The sequence below is a fragment of the Hemiscyllium ocellatum genome, unplaced genomic scaffold (assembly GCF_020745735.1).
Source record: "Hemiscyllium ocellatum isolate sHemOce1 unplaced genomic scaffold, sHemOce1.pat.X.cur. scaffold_763_pat_ctg1, whole genome shotgun sequence".
Taxonomy (NCBI): domain Eukaryota; kingdom Metazoa; phylum Chordata; class Chondrichthyes; order Orectolobiformes; family Hemiscylliidae; genus Hemiscyllium; species Hemiscyllium ocellatum.
The window spans coordinates 1-15,136 of NW_026869221.1; the positions used below are offsets into that span (position 1 = coordinate 1).

Consider the following 15,136-nt stretch of genomic DNA (forward strand, 5'->3'; position numbering starts at 1 on the left):
GTGAGACCACATCTGAAGTAGTGGGTGCAGTTTTGGGGTCCTTTTTTTAAAAGGAATGATGTAAATGTGTTAAAAAGCATTTCAGAGAAGGTTCACAACTCGTTCATGAGATGGTAATAAGGGAGGGATTCTTAGAAAAGGTTAGACAGGTTGGAGTTTGAAAGAATGAAGTGTGATTTCAATTAAACATAAAGATCCTAAAGGGATCAGGTGGATTAGGATTAGGATTAGTGCCACTGTTTAAAAAACAAGAGCCTCCCCATTCATGGTGGGAATGAATAAGAATTTTCTCCTGTTCGAGTGTCGTGACTCTTTGCAACTTTCTTCCCCCTAAGTGAGCCAGTGCTTATCAGGGACTGGCAGGAAAGTGGGACTGAGGCCACAATCAGATCAGACAGGACTTTAAGGGATGGCGGAGCGTGCTCAAGGGACCAAGTGGTTCACTCCTGCTCGTAACTCACATGTTTGCATCTTCCGAGTTGTACTCAAAGTGGGGTGGTGAGAGGAGTGGGTTGTCTGGCCGTTGGTCAGATGGGGCAGTGGTCTGAATGGGAGGTGTGGGATTAGAGAGGGACAGATAGAGACTGTGCGTGGGGCAGGAGAATTCTCTCCGTCACTCATGCTGCCTCTCGATGTCCCCCTGTACAGGCCATGCTCAGACCATCTGGACACCAACTGAGACCATCAATGCTACGATCGGGCAGCCGATCACTTTAACGCCCGGCTTGAAGGCCCAGCCTGAAATCATCCAGTGGGGATACCGCAGAACACAGCGTGACTCCTCGGTCGTTCTGTGTGAGAAATTGGGGAACGAAACCCCGAACTGTCTATCACCCTTTGCCACCCGGATGGAGATGACACCCTCATATGAGCTCACCATCTTCTCAGTGGTCCCGTCAGATGAGGGTATTTATCGTGCAATTGTCTGGTACATCTGGGATGAGATGAAGAGTAAGTTGATTAACCTCAAAGTCTTTGGTAAGTGCCATGTCAATGCCACTCCCACGCACACACACACTTATTCAAATACCCCCAAATGCAATCACGCCCACTCAACACACATCCGCATGTGCACACTCATTCCCTCCACACTGAAACACACCCGCGGAAACCCTACCCCAGATACAACTACCATATACACACAAACCCTATACACCATACCCCAATGCATAGACTATCTCACATCTAAGTGAGTCCACTCCTCTTCCAGTGTGACATCAAAACCTCATTGACTCATGCATGTTTTGCAATGAGGCAGTGTATTGCAATGTTGGAGGGTCAGTACTGAGGGAGTGTTGCATTGCTGAAGACCGATTACTGAGGAGTGCTTTCATAATGGTTTCGGTAATGAAGAGTGTGGCATTGTTGGAGGGTTTGCGTTGAGGAAGAATGACACTGTGAGGATCAGAGTGGAGGGAGTGCTGTCCTGTCGAGGTTTAGTACTGACCATTTGGACATGACCAGACAGGGAATACAGGGATAGAGATGATGTGGAGATGAAGTCCTTCCTTAGTGTTGAGAATAACATTCATTGTGTTGTGTGGCACTATCACCGTGCCAAACAGGACAGGCTGAGAGCGGATCTAACAGCTTGAGATTGGGCATCTGTGAGGTGCTGTGGGGCCGTCAACAGCAGCAGAATTGCACTACAGTCTGCAGCCTCATGGCCCGGTATATTCCCCCACACAATCGTTACATTAAGCCAGGAGATCAACCTGGTTCAATGGAGAGTGCAGGAGGACATGCCGGGAGGAGCATCAAGCAGACCTAAAAACAGGAGTCTACCTGATGAACCGAGAAAGGACTACAGTGTACTTGTCTGCCAGACAGCAAGTGACCGAGCTAAGCGAGCCCGCAAGCAATGGATCAGATCGAAGCTCTGCAGTCCTGCAGGATCCTGCCGTGAAATGGTATTTTTGGTGGGGAGTGAAAGGGCTCCAGAGCCTGTATGCACCAGACTGGCCACATCCTTCTTCCCTTTCAGTCTCTGCCTCTTTTCTTTCGTCTTCTGATGTCAGGGGGAGACCTGAGCGGTGACACAGGATAATTAGCAGCAGTACCTGGCTCAAGGACTCCTGGCTTCAGTAGGCCCGGAGCGTGAACTCAAACTCAATAGGTCATTGGCTATGGCGGGGCGTGGTATGTGGGTCAGGGCTGTGGTTAGACCCACACCGGGGACAGATGGGACGTGGGCTATGGTGGGGCTTGGTGCAGGGCTGTGGTTAGACCTACACCGGGGACAGATGGGACATGGGCTATGGTGGGGCCTGGTGTGTGGGGCAGGGCTGTGGTAGACCACACCGGGGACAGATGGGACATGGGCTATGGTGGGGTGTGGTACCTGGAGCAGGGCTGTGGTAGAGCCATACCGGGGACAGATGGGACATGGGCTATGGTGGGGCATGGGGCAGGGCTGTGGTAGACCCACACCGGGGACAGATGGGACATGGGCTATGGTGGGGCCTGGTGTGTGGGGCAGGGCTGTGGTAGACCCACACCGGGGACAGATGGGACATGGGCTATGGTGGGGATCGGTGCCTGGGACAGGGCTGTGGTAGACCCACACCGGGGACAGATGGGACATGGGCTATGGTGGGGCCTGGTGTGTGGGGCAGGGCTGTGGTAGACCCACACCGGGGACAGATGGGACATGGGCTATGGTGGGGCATGGGGCAGGGCTGTGGTAGACCAACACCGGGGACAGATGGGACATGGGCTATGGTGCGGCATGGTACCTGGGGCAGGGCTGTGGTAGACCCACACCGGGGACAGATGGGACATGGGCTATGGTGGGGCCTGGTGTGTGGGGCAGGGCTGTGGTAGACCCACACCGGGGACAGATGGGACATGGGCTATGGTGCGGCATGGTACCTGGGGCAGGGCTGTGGTAGACCCACACCGGGGACAGATGGGACATGGGCTATGGTGGGGCTTGGTGTGTGGGACAGGGCTGTGGTAGACCCACACCGGGGACAGATGGGACGTGGGCTGTAGCAGTGCTCGGTGGGTCATAGTGCCCAGAGTGGGTCTGCATCCTTTGTGCAGTGTCAGGTTGAGTTTGGTGGCAGCTGGAGGCAAGGCCAGGCTTGGTCTACTTTAAGGACTGTTAAGCTGAACATCTCATTTCTTTTGGTTTCTTATTTATTTCTATCTTTGTACCTAAGATGGTGCCTTCAGTGGCGACTTTGTCAACTTTTCACTGAACTGGTGAGTTCATGTTGAAGGGCTCTGGCCTTCAAATTTCCTGTTCCTTGGATGCTGCCTGACCTGCTGTGCTTTAACCAGCAACACATTTTCAGCTCTTACTGGTGAGTTCTTGTGACAATAAACCCAAATCATAATTAAACTAATCGCTGAAGAGGAGTCTCCACAATTATCCCCATCCTCAATCATGGAAGAGCCCAGCACATCAGTGCCAAAGGTAAAGCCGAAGCATTTGCAGCAATCTTCAGGCAGAAGTGCCGCGTGGATGATCCATCTCGGCCTCCTCCAGTTAACCCCAGCATCACAGATACCCGTCTTCAGCCAATTCGATTTACTCCACATGATATCAAGAAATAGTTGCAGACACAACTTTTTGGTAATAGTACTGAAGAATTGCTGCTCCCCTAGCCAAGCTGTTCATGTACAGACGCAACAATGTGGTAAATGGCCCAGGCATGTCCTCTTGGAAAAAGCAGGACACATCCAACTTGCTTCTTTGATCTACTCTTGGTCATCAGTAAAATGATGCCAAGTGTCACCAGAGCTATCAAGCAGCACCTTCTCAGCAATAACCTGCTTAATGCCGTTCCAGTTTGGGTTCCAGCATTGGCCACTCACTTCCTGATCTCATCATCGTCTTGGTTCAAACATGGACCAAGGTGTTCGATTGCAGAGCTGAGGGGAGAGCAACAGCCCTTGATGTCAAGGCTACATTTGACCAAGTGTGGCACCAAGGAGCCCTGGAGAAACTGGAACCTATAAGAGTCTGGGGCAAACTCTTCATTGGGGTTCGAGTCAAACCTGGCACATGGGAATGTGGTTGTGGATGCTGTAGGTCAGTCAACTCAGCTCCAGGACAACTCCGCAATCTTCAGCTCGTTCACCAATGACTTTCCCTCCATCAGGTCAGTGTTAATGATTGTGACAAGGTCAGCCAGTGGACTTCGGAGACTATCAATTCCCTGATTGGAACTGTTAACCTGGGCCATTCGGGGAACTCAGGCTGACAGGTATGAACAGGAGTGTCGAGGTTCGAATCACTCAGAGCTGACTGAGGAAGCCTTTCCAGGGTCAGGCGTTCCAATCGTATAAATAAAGGGTGGCTTGCTGATGGGATATCAGTATCTGTGGGGTTATTTCAGTCAGGGTGGGGATGTTCGCTGATGATTGCACAGTGTTCAGCACCATTTGAAACTCCCCAGGTACTGAAACAGTGCATGTTCAAATGTAACAAGATCTGGGCAATATCTAGGCTTAAGCTGAGAAGTGGGAAGTAACATTTGCACAATACAAATGCCAGCCTTTGACCATTACCAATAAGTGTCAATCTAACCACCAGTCCTTGACGTTAAATGATGGTACCATCACTGAATTCCTCACCAGCAGTATCCTGGAGGTTACCATTGACCAGCAGCCACCACATACACAGTGCAGATCAGAGGCAAGAAATACTACGTCGAGGAACTCATGTCCTGACTTCCGAAAGCCTATCCACCATCTATAAGGTACAAGTCAGGAGTGAGATGGAATATTTCCCATTTGCCTGGATGGTTGCAGGTCCAACAACACTCAATGGGAAACGTACGTCTTAGAATTCAGTTACTAATGATGTACTGCAAGGATCTGTTTTGGGTCCACAGCCGTTTGTCATTTTTATAAATGACCTAGATGAGGGTGTAGAAGGATGTGTTCATAAGTTTGCAGATGACACTAAGATCAGTGGAGTTGTTGACGATGCCGAAGGATGTTGCAGGTTACTGAGGGACATAGGTATGCTGCAAAGCTAGGCTGAGAGGTGGCAAATAGTGTTTAATGTAGGAAAGTGTGAGGTGATTCACTTTGGAAAGAACAACAGGAACAAAGAGTACTGGGCTCATGGTAAGATTCTTGGCAATATAGATGAACAAAGAGATCTCAGTATCCATGTACATAGATCCCTGAAAATTGCCACCCAGGTTGATAGGGTTATGAAGGAATACAGTGTGTTAGCTTTTGTTGGTAGAAGGATGGAGTTTTGGAGCCATGAGGTAATGCTGCAGCTGTATAAAACTCTGGTGCGGCTGCACTTGGAGTATTGTGTACAGTTCTGGTCACTGCATTATAGGAAGGATGTGGAAGCTTTGGAAAGGGTGCAGAGGAGATTTACCCTCCTGATGAAGGGCTTATGCCCGAAACGTCGAATTTCCTATTCCTTGAATGCTGCCTAACCTGCTGTGCTTTAACCAGCAACACATTTTCAGCTACAGAGGAGATTTACCAGGATGTTGCCTGGATTGGAAGGAAGGTACTATGAGGAAAGGCTGAGGGAACTGAGGCTGTTTTCATTAGAGGGAAGGAGGTTGAGAGATGACAGAGACATAAGATAATTAGAGGATTTGATAGGGTGGATAGGGAGAGCCTTTCCCCTCGGATGGTGATGGTTAGCATGAGGGGACATAGCTTTAAATTGAGGGGTGATAGACGTAGGGCAGATATCAGGGATAGTTTCTTTACTCAGTAGGAGGGATGTGGAACACCTTGCCTGCAACAGCAGTAGACTCGCCAATGTTAAGGGCATTTAAATGGTCATTGGACAAACATATGGATGATAATGGAATAGTGTAGGATATATGGGCTTCACATTGGTTCCACAGGTTGGCACAACAGAGGGCTGAAGGGCCTGTACTGCGCTGGAATGTTCTACATTCTATAAGCTTGATACCATCCAGAACACAGCGGCCCGTTTGGTTGGCATCACACCCAAAAACATCCACTCCCTCCATTACCAACGCTCAGTAGTAGCAGTGTGTACGATCCTCAAAATGTACTGCAGAAATTCACCAACAATCCTCCGTCAGCACATACCAAACCCATGATCATTTCCATCTTGAAGGTCAAGGGCAGCAGATACATGGAATCGTCACCATCCGAGGCCTCCTCTGAGCCATTCATCATCTTGACTCGTTGATTTGTGTCACCATTCCTCACTGGGTCGCTGGGTCAAAAATCCTGAAATTGCCTCCCTGATGGAATTGTGGGTCAATTGGACTGCAGCAGTTCAAGAAGGCAGCTCACCATCACCTTCTCAGGACCAGTTAGGGACAGACAATAAAACCTGGCCAGTTAGTGATCCCTGCATCCCAAAAATGTGTTTTGTTAAAAAAAACCAGGCAGATTAGTTTGGAATGGCATTCTGGTTGGCACAGAGGGCCTGTTGCTCTGCTGGACTATTCTATGAGGGAGCACTGCAATTGGAGGATTAATACACAGTGCAACAGGGCTACAGAGGTGGTCTCACCACCTGTATAACTGAATCCCTACTCTCTATTTACTTTCCTATGTAATTTCATTAGTTTTCCTATTAACTTGCTGTACTCACAGACTAAATGTAATCCATGTGCTGGGGCACCCAGATCCCTCTGCATCTCAGAATTTCACAATCTTGCAATCAGGATAGTGTGCTTCTTTATTTTCTTCTACAGAGTTGCACGTTTTTGCATTTCCCCATATTATACTTGAATTCAGTTCTTTGCCCAAAGAGTCTGTGAAAAAATATATAGATAGTCCCTGTCCTCTTAACTACCTATATTTGTGTCATCAGCAAATTTGGCCACCTTAGCTCTGTCCCTTCATCCAGGTTATTTATAGAAATTGTAATCAGGTCAGGTCCAAGTACCAATCTTTATGGCATGATACTCATTACAACTTGCCATTCAGTGTCTCCTGTCTGTTTCTGTCAGCTAGTGAATCTTCTCTCCATACCAATGGATCACTCCTTACATCAGTTTTACTTCTGTAACAAAAAACTTTGCAATACTTCTAAGTGCCTTCTGGAAATGCGAGTACAGTGCATCTACTAGTTCCACAGCACATTATGTCCTCAAATAAAATCGATTACACATGATTTTTCTTTTACAAAACTATGTTGACTCTAACAGATTACCTTGAATTTTCTAAATTGCCGATAACTTCATTAATATGAATTTGTAATATTTTCCCTATGACGGATGTTAAGCCAATTGGCCTGTAATTCCCTGCTTTGTGTCTCACTCCCCTGTTCAATAAAGAAGTTGCACTTGCTATCTCCAAATCTGATGAAACCCTCTTCAAATCCAGTGATAAATACAAAATTAAAACCAACGCATCAACCATTTCACTAGCCACTTCTTTTAACACCTCACTCAGGCCGCATTCTGGGAATCAAGTTCTATTTTTTCCTGAGTCATCATAAAAATTAACAATTCTAAAAAATAAACACAATCCTCAATTTACCTGACTTGTTGACTGAGGTTGGCAGATTTCTATCTCAGCAAAAATTGCTAATGTATTCTTCGTTCTGTTATAGAGTCATAGTACAGAAACAAATCCTCTGGTCCAACCAGTCCATGCCAAACATAATCTCAAACTAAACTAGTCCCACCTGCCTGCTCCTGGTCCATATCCCTCCGAATCTTTCCTATTCACGTACTTATCCAAATGTCTTTTAAACATTGTAATTTTACCTACATCCACCAATTCCTCAAGATGTTCATTCCACACGCAAACCAACCTTTGTATAAAGAAATTTGCCCCCCATGTCTTTTTAAAATCTCTCTTTTCCCCCACCCTAAAAATGTGCCCCCATGTTGAAATTTTCAAGGAGAAAGTGAGGACTGCAGATGCTGGAGATCAGAGCTGAAAATGTGTTGCTGGAAAAGCGCAGCAGGTCAGGCAGCATCCAAAGAGCAGGCGAATCGACATTTCGGGGATAAGCCGTTCTTCAGGAATCTTCAGGGCTTATGCCCGAAACATTGATTCTCCTGCTCTTTGGATGCTGCCTGACCTGCTGCGCTTTTCCAGCAACACATTTTCACCCCATGTTGAAATCCCCTGTCTGAGGGAAGAGACAGCTGTCATTAGCCCTATTTATGATGCACGCAATACACAATTTTTCTGAACCTAGGTATGTGACAATAACAAATCAAAACAAAAAAGTAATTAGTGAAATGGCAACAGGAATGCCAATGCTGGGCACAAGACACCGCTAAGCGAGAGAGGCTGTTGGCTTAAGCGAACAAAGCTTGTTTGAGAATGATCCTACGTTGATAAGACATTGGTCGACATGAGGTCAGGCCCACTGATACTTAAAGATCAGGTAGATGTGATGGTCCTGAACAAGCACGTGGATTGTTCGAAACTTGTAAACTGTGCGTGAGCGAAATGTGCCCAGTTCCTCAACTGCCTTTCCGACTGTTCTGGAACCCATGGGTTCTCCATTTCCACCAAGCGTTGAGGATACCTCAGAATCTGAGAAGGACACGGCAGATACCTTGATACCTTTGCCACCTGGAGAGGAGAATGAATTTCTTCCAAGATGCTCCAAGGCAAGCTGTTGTGTGTAACACGCCAAGCAGGTCAGAGGCACGGGGAGCTACGAAACAAAAAATAGCTGGCTTATGTCCTTGGACTGAGGGGAGGGGAGAAGGATATAGTGACTGTAGTGTGGTCAGCCAGATGGACCTCCAAATATGAATTCCTTGATTGCACCATATTAACAGCCTCAATCAGGGAACCCTGGCTCACAGATAAGAACAGGAGTGTCACCTGCACGCACACACACACACAATATGGGTGCTGGGGAAAAATAAGCACTACCGCAGTTAGGCGGTAGCTTAAGAAAAAAAAACAAAAGGGGAAAAAAGAACAGGAGTATCAGACATCCTGTTCCCTCTGAGAACTAGCTCTGAGGAAGCTGGATCAGTGTCATCTCCATGTGTAAATAAAGGGTGACTTGGTGACAAAATGCCAGCCCATGAGTTCTCTTACTCAGTTTACGTCTAGTGGGACTCTTGCTGCCTTGAGTCCGCACACCTGCAGCAACTACATGGCTTGTAGTTTGGCTGAGGCGTGGCTTTGTTTTGGGGTTTTTCTGTGGACTGACCTGGAGTCCCTCTGTTCAGGATATGTCCCGAGTGCGGCTATGCAATTGCCTTCGTTCAGGTGGTGTTCCCCAAGCTCAGATGGGCAGGCGAGAGTGTCCTCTTCCATCAGAATACCCTGCAACTCATGTACTCCACTTGTCCCATTTTGATAAAGCTAATTGTCGTGCCTGTTTGAAGTCCAGTTGGGTGCTTCTGCATGGTTAGATCATTAATTCCACAGAAATAGACTCTCAGCAAATCATTAAGGGTTAAACAAAAGTCAAATGTGTCTGCCAGTCATCTTAACCTTATCAAAATCCCAATACAGATTTCCCCCTGATTCTCAGAAATAGAGGAGACTTTGGGTTGTAATATTCCTTCACTGAATCCATCAATTCTTGAAAGGTTTTAATATCTGTGTCTCATGGAAATTTAGGCTCCTAACAACCAAAAAGACTGTGGGTCCACAAGCTGTCAGGAGAATTAACCGTTGCTTTTCATCTGACCCAATGTCATTGCTTGGAAAAGATAACACATCCTTTCCACATATTGGGCCCAGTCTTTGAGGGCAGGATTGAATGAGTCAAGCTTCCCAAATATCAGCATGTTACCAGAAATGCTTACCCGAACTCAAAAAGTGCCTGTTGCAAGCAGAATGTGCTTTTCTGTTGTCACCACTGAAATAACTCTGCAGAGGCTGATTCCCATCACTACCAGAGGATCTGTTTCCATGCTGTACATCTCTGTGACTTTATAACCACATCACCCTTTATTTATAACTCTCGGAGTGAACAGCATAGCAGACACTCCTGTTCTCATTTGTCAGCAGGCCTCCCTAATTGGACCCGATTAACATCCCCAATCAGGGATTCCATTCTAGGAGGTCCACTGAGCTGATCTTGTTGCAATCACTACAATTAGAATCTAGCTATAGATAAACAATTATGAACCATTAGCAAATAAGGTTACTAACTCCCCTTATACACACACACGTCTAACACACAGACAGGAAAATGTGGGTGTTATGAATAGAAGCAAAGACTGAGGGGAGGTGGGACTAGTTTAGTTTGGGAATATGGTTGGTGTGGACTAGTTGGACCAAAGAGTCTGCTTCGATGCTGTATGACTGTCTGACTCTATTAACACTAATTCTTTTTGCCTTGTCTCCACTCATTGATTTACTTTCCCAAATTTGCTCCCTTTCTCCCAGTATTTCATTTAAAATACTCTGCATTCCTTAATCATGAAGCTTGCAAGAAAACTATCCCAGCACAGTTCAGTGGAGACTGACCTAATAATGCAGGTCCCACTTTTCCCAGTACCAATACCCCACTAACTAGAACCCATTTTCTCCCATCCCAGACTTGGAGCCACATGTTCATCTCTCCAATCTGCTCATTTGTCCGATGGCGATTTGTACATGGCTCAGGTGATAACCTAGAGATTACGACAGAAAGATTCTGTTTTTTAGTTTGATACTTGGCTCTTCTGCCTGACTATACCAGAGCTTTATTTTTAAATCGACTTATTTCATTGGTACCTTCATAGATCAAGAGAACTGGACTTTTCCCCTCCTCTTGCAAATCCCTTTCTAGCCATGAGTAGGTGTCCCTTAATCCTGGATCTGGGCGTGCAGCGCAGATGTCTGGACTCTAACAGTTTGCTGCAGATAATAACCCGATGCCTGGAATATGTACGAGTACCATTTTGATTTCCTCATTTGAATCGTTTCCTGTACTGTGATGCCCTGGGCAGTTATCTCGTGCACCCTGCAGCGCGCCCACTCCAGTGCAAAGAAACTGAAAGAACCGAATACAGTTGGACAGCGACAAAGACCGAGTCTCTTGCATTCTTGCTACTTTTACGTTAATGTATCATCTAGGGTTTTGGAATTGTTTCCTTACGAATGGCCAACCCAGACTTCAGAACAAGAAAAAGATTGAAGCCTCAGGAAAGATGTGCTGGGGAAGCAAAAAGGGCCACACCACTGCCATTTTGCTGGATCTGAATGTCAGCATGAAGCCAGAGTGACAGGTCAACACCAGTTGCATGCGTTAGGTGCAGACAACACTATTGCTCCTGTCAGCAAAGTGCACCAACCAGCAAAATCCATCACAGATGCAGTTTGTTGCAGCTACCCCAAAAAGATGTCCAGTGTTCCTTCATATCTGCATAATCCATTGGGTACACTCCATAGCACTCGCTGCATGGACAGTCTTCAAAGTGTGCACAAACAGAAACATTTCAACATGCATAGCCGAAAGAGTGCCAGGCTAACCTCAAATGACCAGGCTTTTCACATTGTCCATCTCACGCACAATGTTGATGGTATAAGGCAATCAGAAGCTTTTCATTAACATCCCCACAAAGCAGGTCAACACACCATGCAAGCTAAAATCAACACAAGGACTAGTGCCAAGATATGACCACCACGCATCTTGAAGGGCATGGACCTCAGCAAGTGATGCTGTACGATATTGCCAATGGTTAAAACTCACACCAGGTTCTAGTCCAACAAGTTTATTTGGAAGCACTAGCTGTCGGAGCACTGCTCCTTCATCAGGTAAGCTGTGGAGCAGGATCACCAGGCACAGAATTTATAGCAAAAGATTACAGTATCATGAAACTGAAACAATATATTGAACAAATCTAGATTGCTGTTTAGTTTTTCATCTTTTAGAATGGGTTGCAGGTTTTGTTTCATTCCAGAAACCCCAGAACTTCTTTTAAGTCCCATTCACAAGATAACTTAAGGTCTTATGAAAGAAAAGGTGACATCTCAGCTCAGACAATGCATTAATGGTGTGAGGTCAGAGTCTGTCTCCATCCCAGTCTGAGTCAAATTCCTAGTTTGGAAAGAGAACCAGTCTGACTCAAGATTGGGACACCGATAGACTCTAACCTTTAATACATTGTCTGAACTGAGATATCTTGTTGTAAAATAAAACCTTACATTATGTTGAGAATATGACTTAAAAGAAGTCCTGGAATTTACATTTGAATGAACGGAAACCTGCAACCCATTCTAAAAGATGAAAGACTTAACAACAATCTAGATTTGATCAATATATCGTTTCAGTTACATGACACTGTAATCTTTCACTATAAATTCTGTGTCTTACGGTCCAGCTTCACAACCACCTGATGAAGGAGCGGCGCTCCGAAAGCTAGTGCTTCCAGGTAAACCTGTTGGACAATAACCTGGTATTGTGTGGTTTTTAACTTTGTCCACCCCAGTCTAACACCAGCACCTCCACATCATGGATACTACCTCTGGCAGTGTAACTGACAGCTGAAAATGTGTTGCTGGTTAAAGCACAGCAGGTTAGGCAGCATCCAAGGAATAAGAAATTTGACGTTTCGGGCATAAGCCCTTCATCAGGAAAGCCTTCCTGATGAAGGGCTTATGCCCGAAACGTCGAATTTCCTATTCCTTGGATGCTGCCTAACCTGCTGTGCTTTAACCAGCAACACATTTTCAGCTGTGATCTCCAGCATCTGCAGACCTCATTTTTTACCCAGTGTAACTGACAACCAATTTAGTGATGGGGTTTTTTACCTTCATTAGTTTATTGGTAACTGATGAGATGACAGTTATGTTAGTTCTAATAACAAGAACCAGACATGAATCCTGAAAAGTTCATTAGATGTTTATTATAGATCCTAGAAGTTACAAAAATTGCAATCACTGTCACTGCAGTACCTGGGTTAGAACATAGAATGGTGCCATACTGCACAGGAGTAGGCCCTTCAGCCCGCCATGCTGTGACCCTAATGCCATTTTAATTTAACACGATCTGCCTGCTTGTGGTTCATAGTTCTCTAATCCCTTCCTGTTCATGTGCCTGTTTAAATGTTTCTTAAATGTTGCTGTCATATCTGATTCTGCTACCTCCACTGGAAGTGTATTCCAGAGACCTACCACCCACTCTTTATTAAAAACAATTGCCTCACACATCTCACAAACTAGCCCCCTCTCGCCTTAAACTTGTACCCCTAGTATTTGCCTTTTCCATCCTGGGAAAAAGACTCCGACTATCCGCACCTCTCATATTTTATATACCTCAATCTCTGACGCTAAAGCAAAAACAATCCAGGCTTGTCCAACTTCCTCATAATTAACTGGCTCTAATCCAGGAGACATCCTGATTATTCCCTTTTGCACCCTCTCCAAAGTCTCCACATCCTTTCTATAGTGTGGCAACCAGAACTGCACACAATACCCCAGACATGGCCTCCCGAAACTCTTATACACCTACAACATGACTTGCTAAAACTTATACTCAATGCCCCAACTGACAAAGGCAAGTCTGCATACACCTTCTATACCACCTTATCCAGATGTGTTGCCACTCTCAGGAAGCTATGGATTTGCACCTCAATGACCCCTGTGTATCAATTCTCCTAAGGGTCCTGCATTTACTGTGTACTTTACTCTAGCATTTGACCTCTCAAAATGCATCACCTCACATTTATCTGGATTAAACTCCATCTCCCACTTGTCTGCCCAACTTTCCAGCTGAGCTGAATCCTACTATATCCTTTGACAACCTTCTTCACTGTCCACAACACCACCAATTCTTGTGTTGTCTGCAAACCAAACTAATCAGATCACCTATATTTTCATCCAAATCATTTATGTATATTGCAAGAAAGCAGTTCCAGTTTTGATTGTTGTAGAAGGCCACTGGTCATAAACCAATTCAGCAATTTGGTTATAGACTGTGGCTTGTTTCACTTAGTGTGACTTGCTGCAAGTAACCCCAGTAAGATGGAGATTGAAACCTTTATGCCATTAGTCCATGTGTCATGGTTGTCCGTTGAAAGTCTGTTATATCTGAGCTGTGGGACATAACTCAACAATTTGTCTCACTTGCACTCACATTCTCTTGACCCTGAAAACTGCTGCAATCAGAATACTGTACCCTAGGAGGTATTCTGCTTCCTGATTGGTGAGAATTGGTCAGGTGACTGTTTTCTCCCTGCAGTCAATTTTTAAAACTCTTTCATTGCTTTAGAGTCTTAGAGGAGTGGGAATTTGGATTTGGTGATGGGCAGAATACTTGGATTGTTATCTGGAGAATAATATATCTAGTAAGCCTCTTGGTTGTTAATTAATCACTGTAATTTAAGTATCTAGGTCAGGTTTATTCACTTACTTATCTCTTCAATCCAGTGGTCACTAGAGCAGTTTGTGTGGGGGTATGCTTCTCCTGTCAGATGTGGGAAATCAGACACAATTTGACCGACCCTGACAACTGCACCAACAGAATGTGTGTTCACCTGCAGCTCCACTCAGACCACATGGAGTGGCAACTGGAGATGCTGAGGAGCATGTGTACGGCTCAAAACCTCAGAGATGAGAGTTTCAGGGATACAGCCGACTCCAAGTTGAAGCAGAGAGATAGTTAAGCACCAGGAGTGGCTGGTAGTCAGCGCAGGTACTGTCTGTGGCTGTTCCTGTCTCTAATAAGTATGCTGTCAGGGAGTGGCCTCTAAGGGGATGGTGTCAACACCACAATTGGCTCAGTTGTACAGAAGGATGGTCAAAGTGCAACTGAATAGTGCTAGTTGAGGACAGTATAGTCAGGGACACAGACTCTGTACTCTGTGGCCACAAACAAAACTTCAGAATGGTGTGTTGCCTCCTTGCCAGGGTCAAGGATGTCTCTGAGATGGAACAAGACATTCTGAAAGGGGAATGTTGGCATGGGAGCAGGTACCGTCCACAGTAAACTGAGCAGCTCTGCTATAAGGTAACACAACCGAGTAACAGTGGAGGGTGTTCACAGAAACGTTTCATGTTATCCTGAAATAATTTGAGGCAGAAAGGCTGCACCTCACAGGAAGAAAAAGAGCCGTGGATATCTAAAGAGGTGAGGTCCAGTAAAAAATTAAAAGGCAGTGTTTATTAAAACACAAAAATGTGCAGATCTCACAAAATAAGACAAAAAAAGTGACCTTATAAAATCATGAAGGACGTGGATAGGATAAATCAACAAGGTCTTTTCTCCCGGGGTAGAGCAGTTCAGAACTAGAGGGGATTAGGTTTA

The 15,136-nt window shown here is 45.6% G+C and overlaps 1 protein-coding gene across 1 annotated transcript in view; it reads left to right on the plus strand.

The window, feature by feature from the left end:
• Positions 1–409: 409 nt before the first annotated feature.
• LOC132814240 (hemicentin-1-like) overlaps positions 410–15,136 on the plus strand; it is a 57,978-nt gene continuing 43,251 nt past the window's right edge. The window contains exons 1-2 of the mRNA XM_060823432.1: positions 410–452; positions 649–978. Of these exons, the coding sequence (XP_060679415.1) occupies positions 410–452; positions 649–978 (373 nt within the window). The remainder of the gene's footprint in view (positions 453–648; positions 979–15,136) is intronic.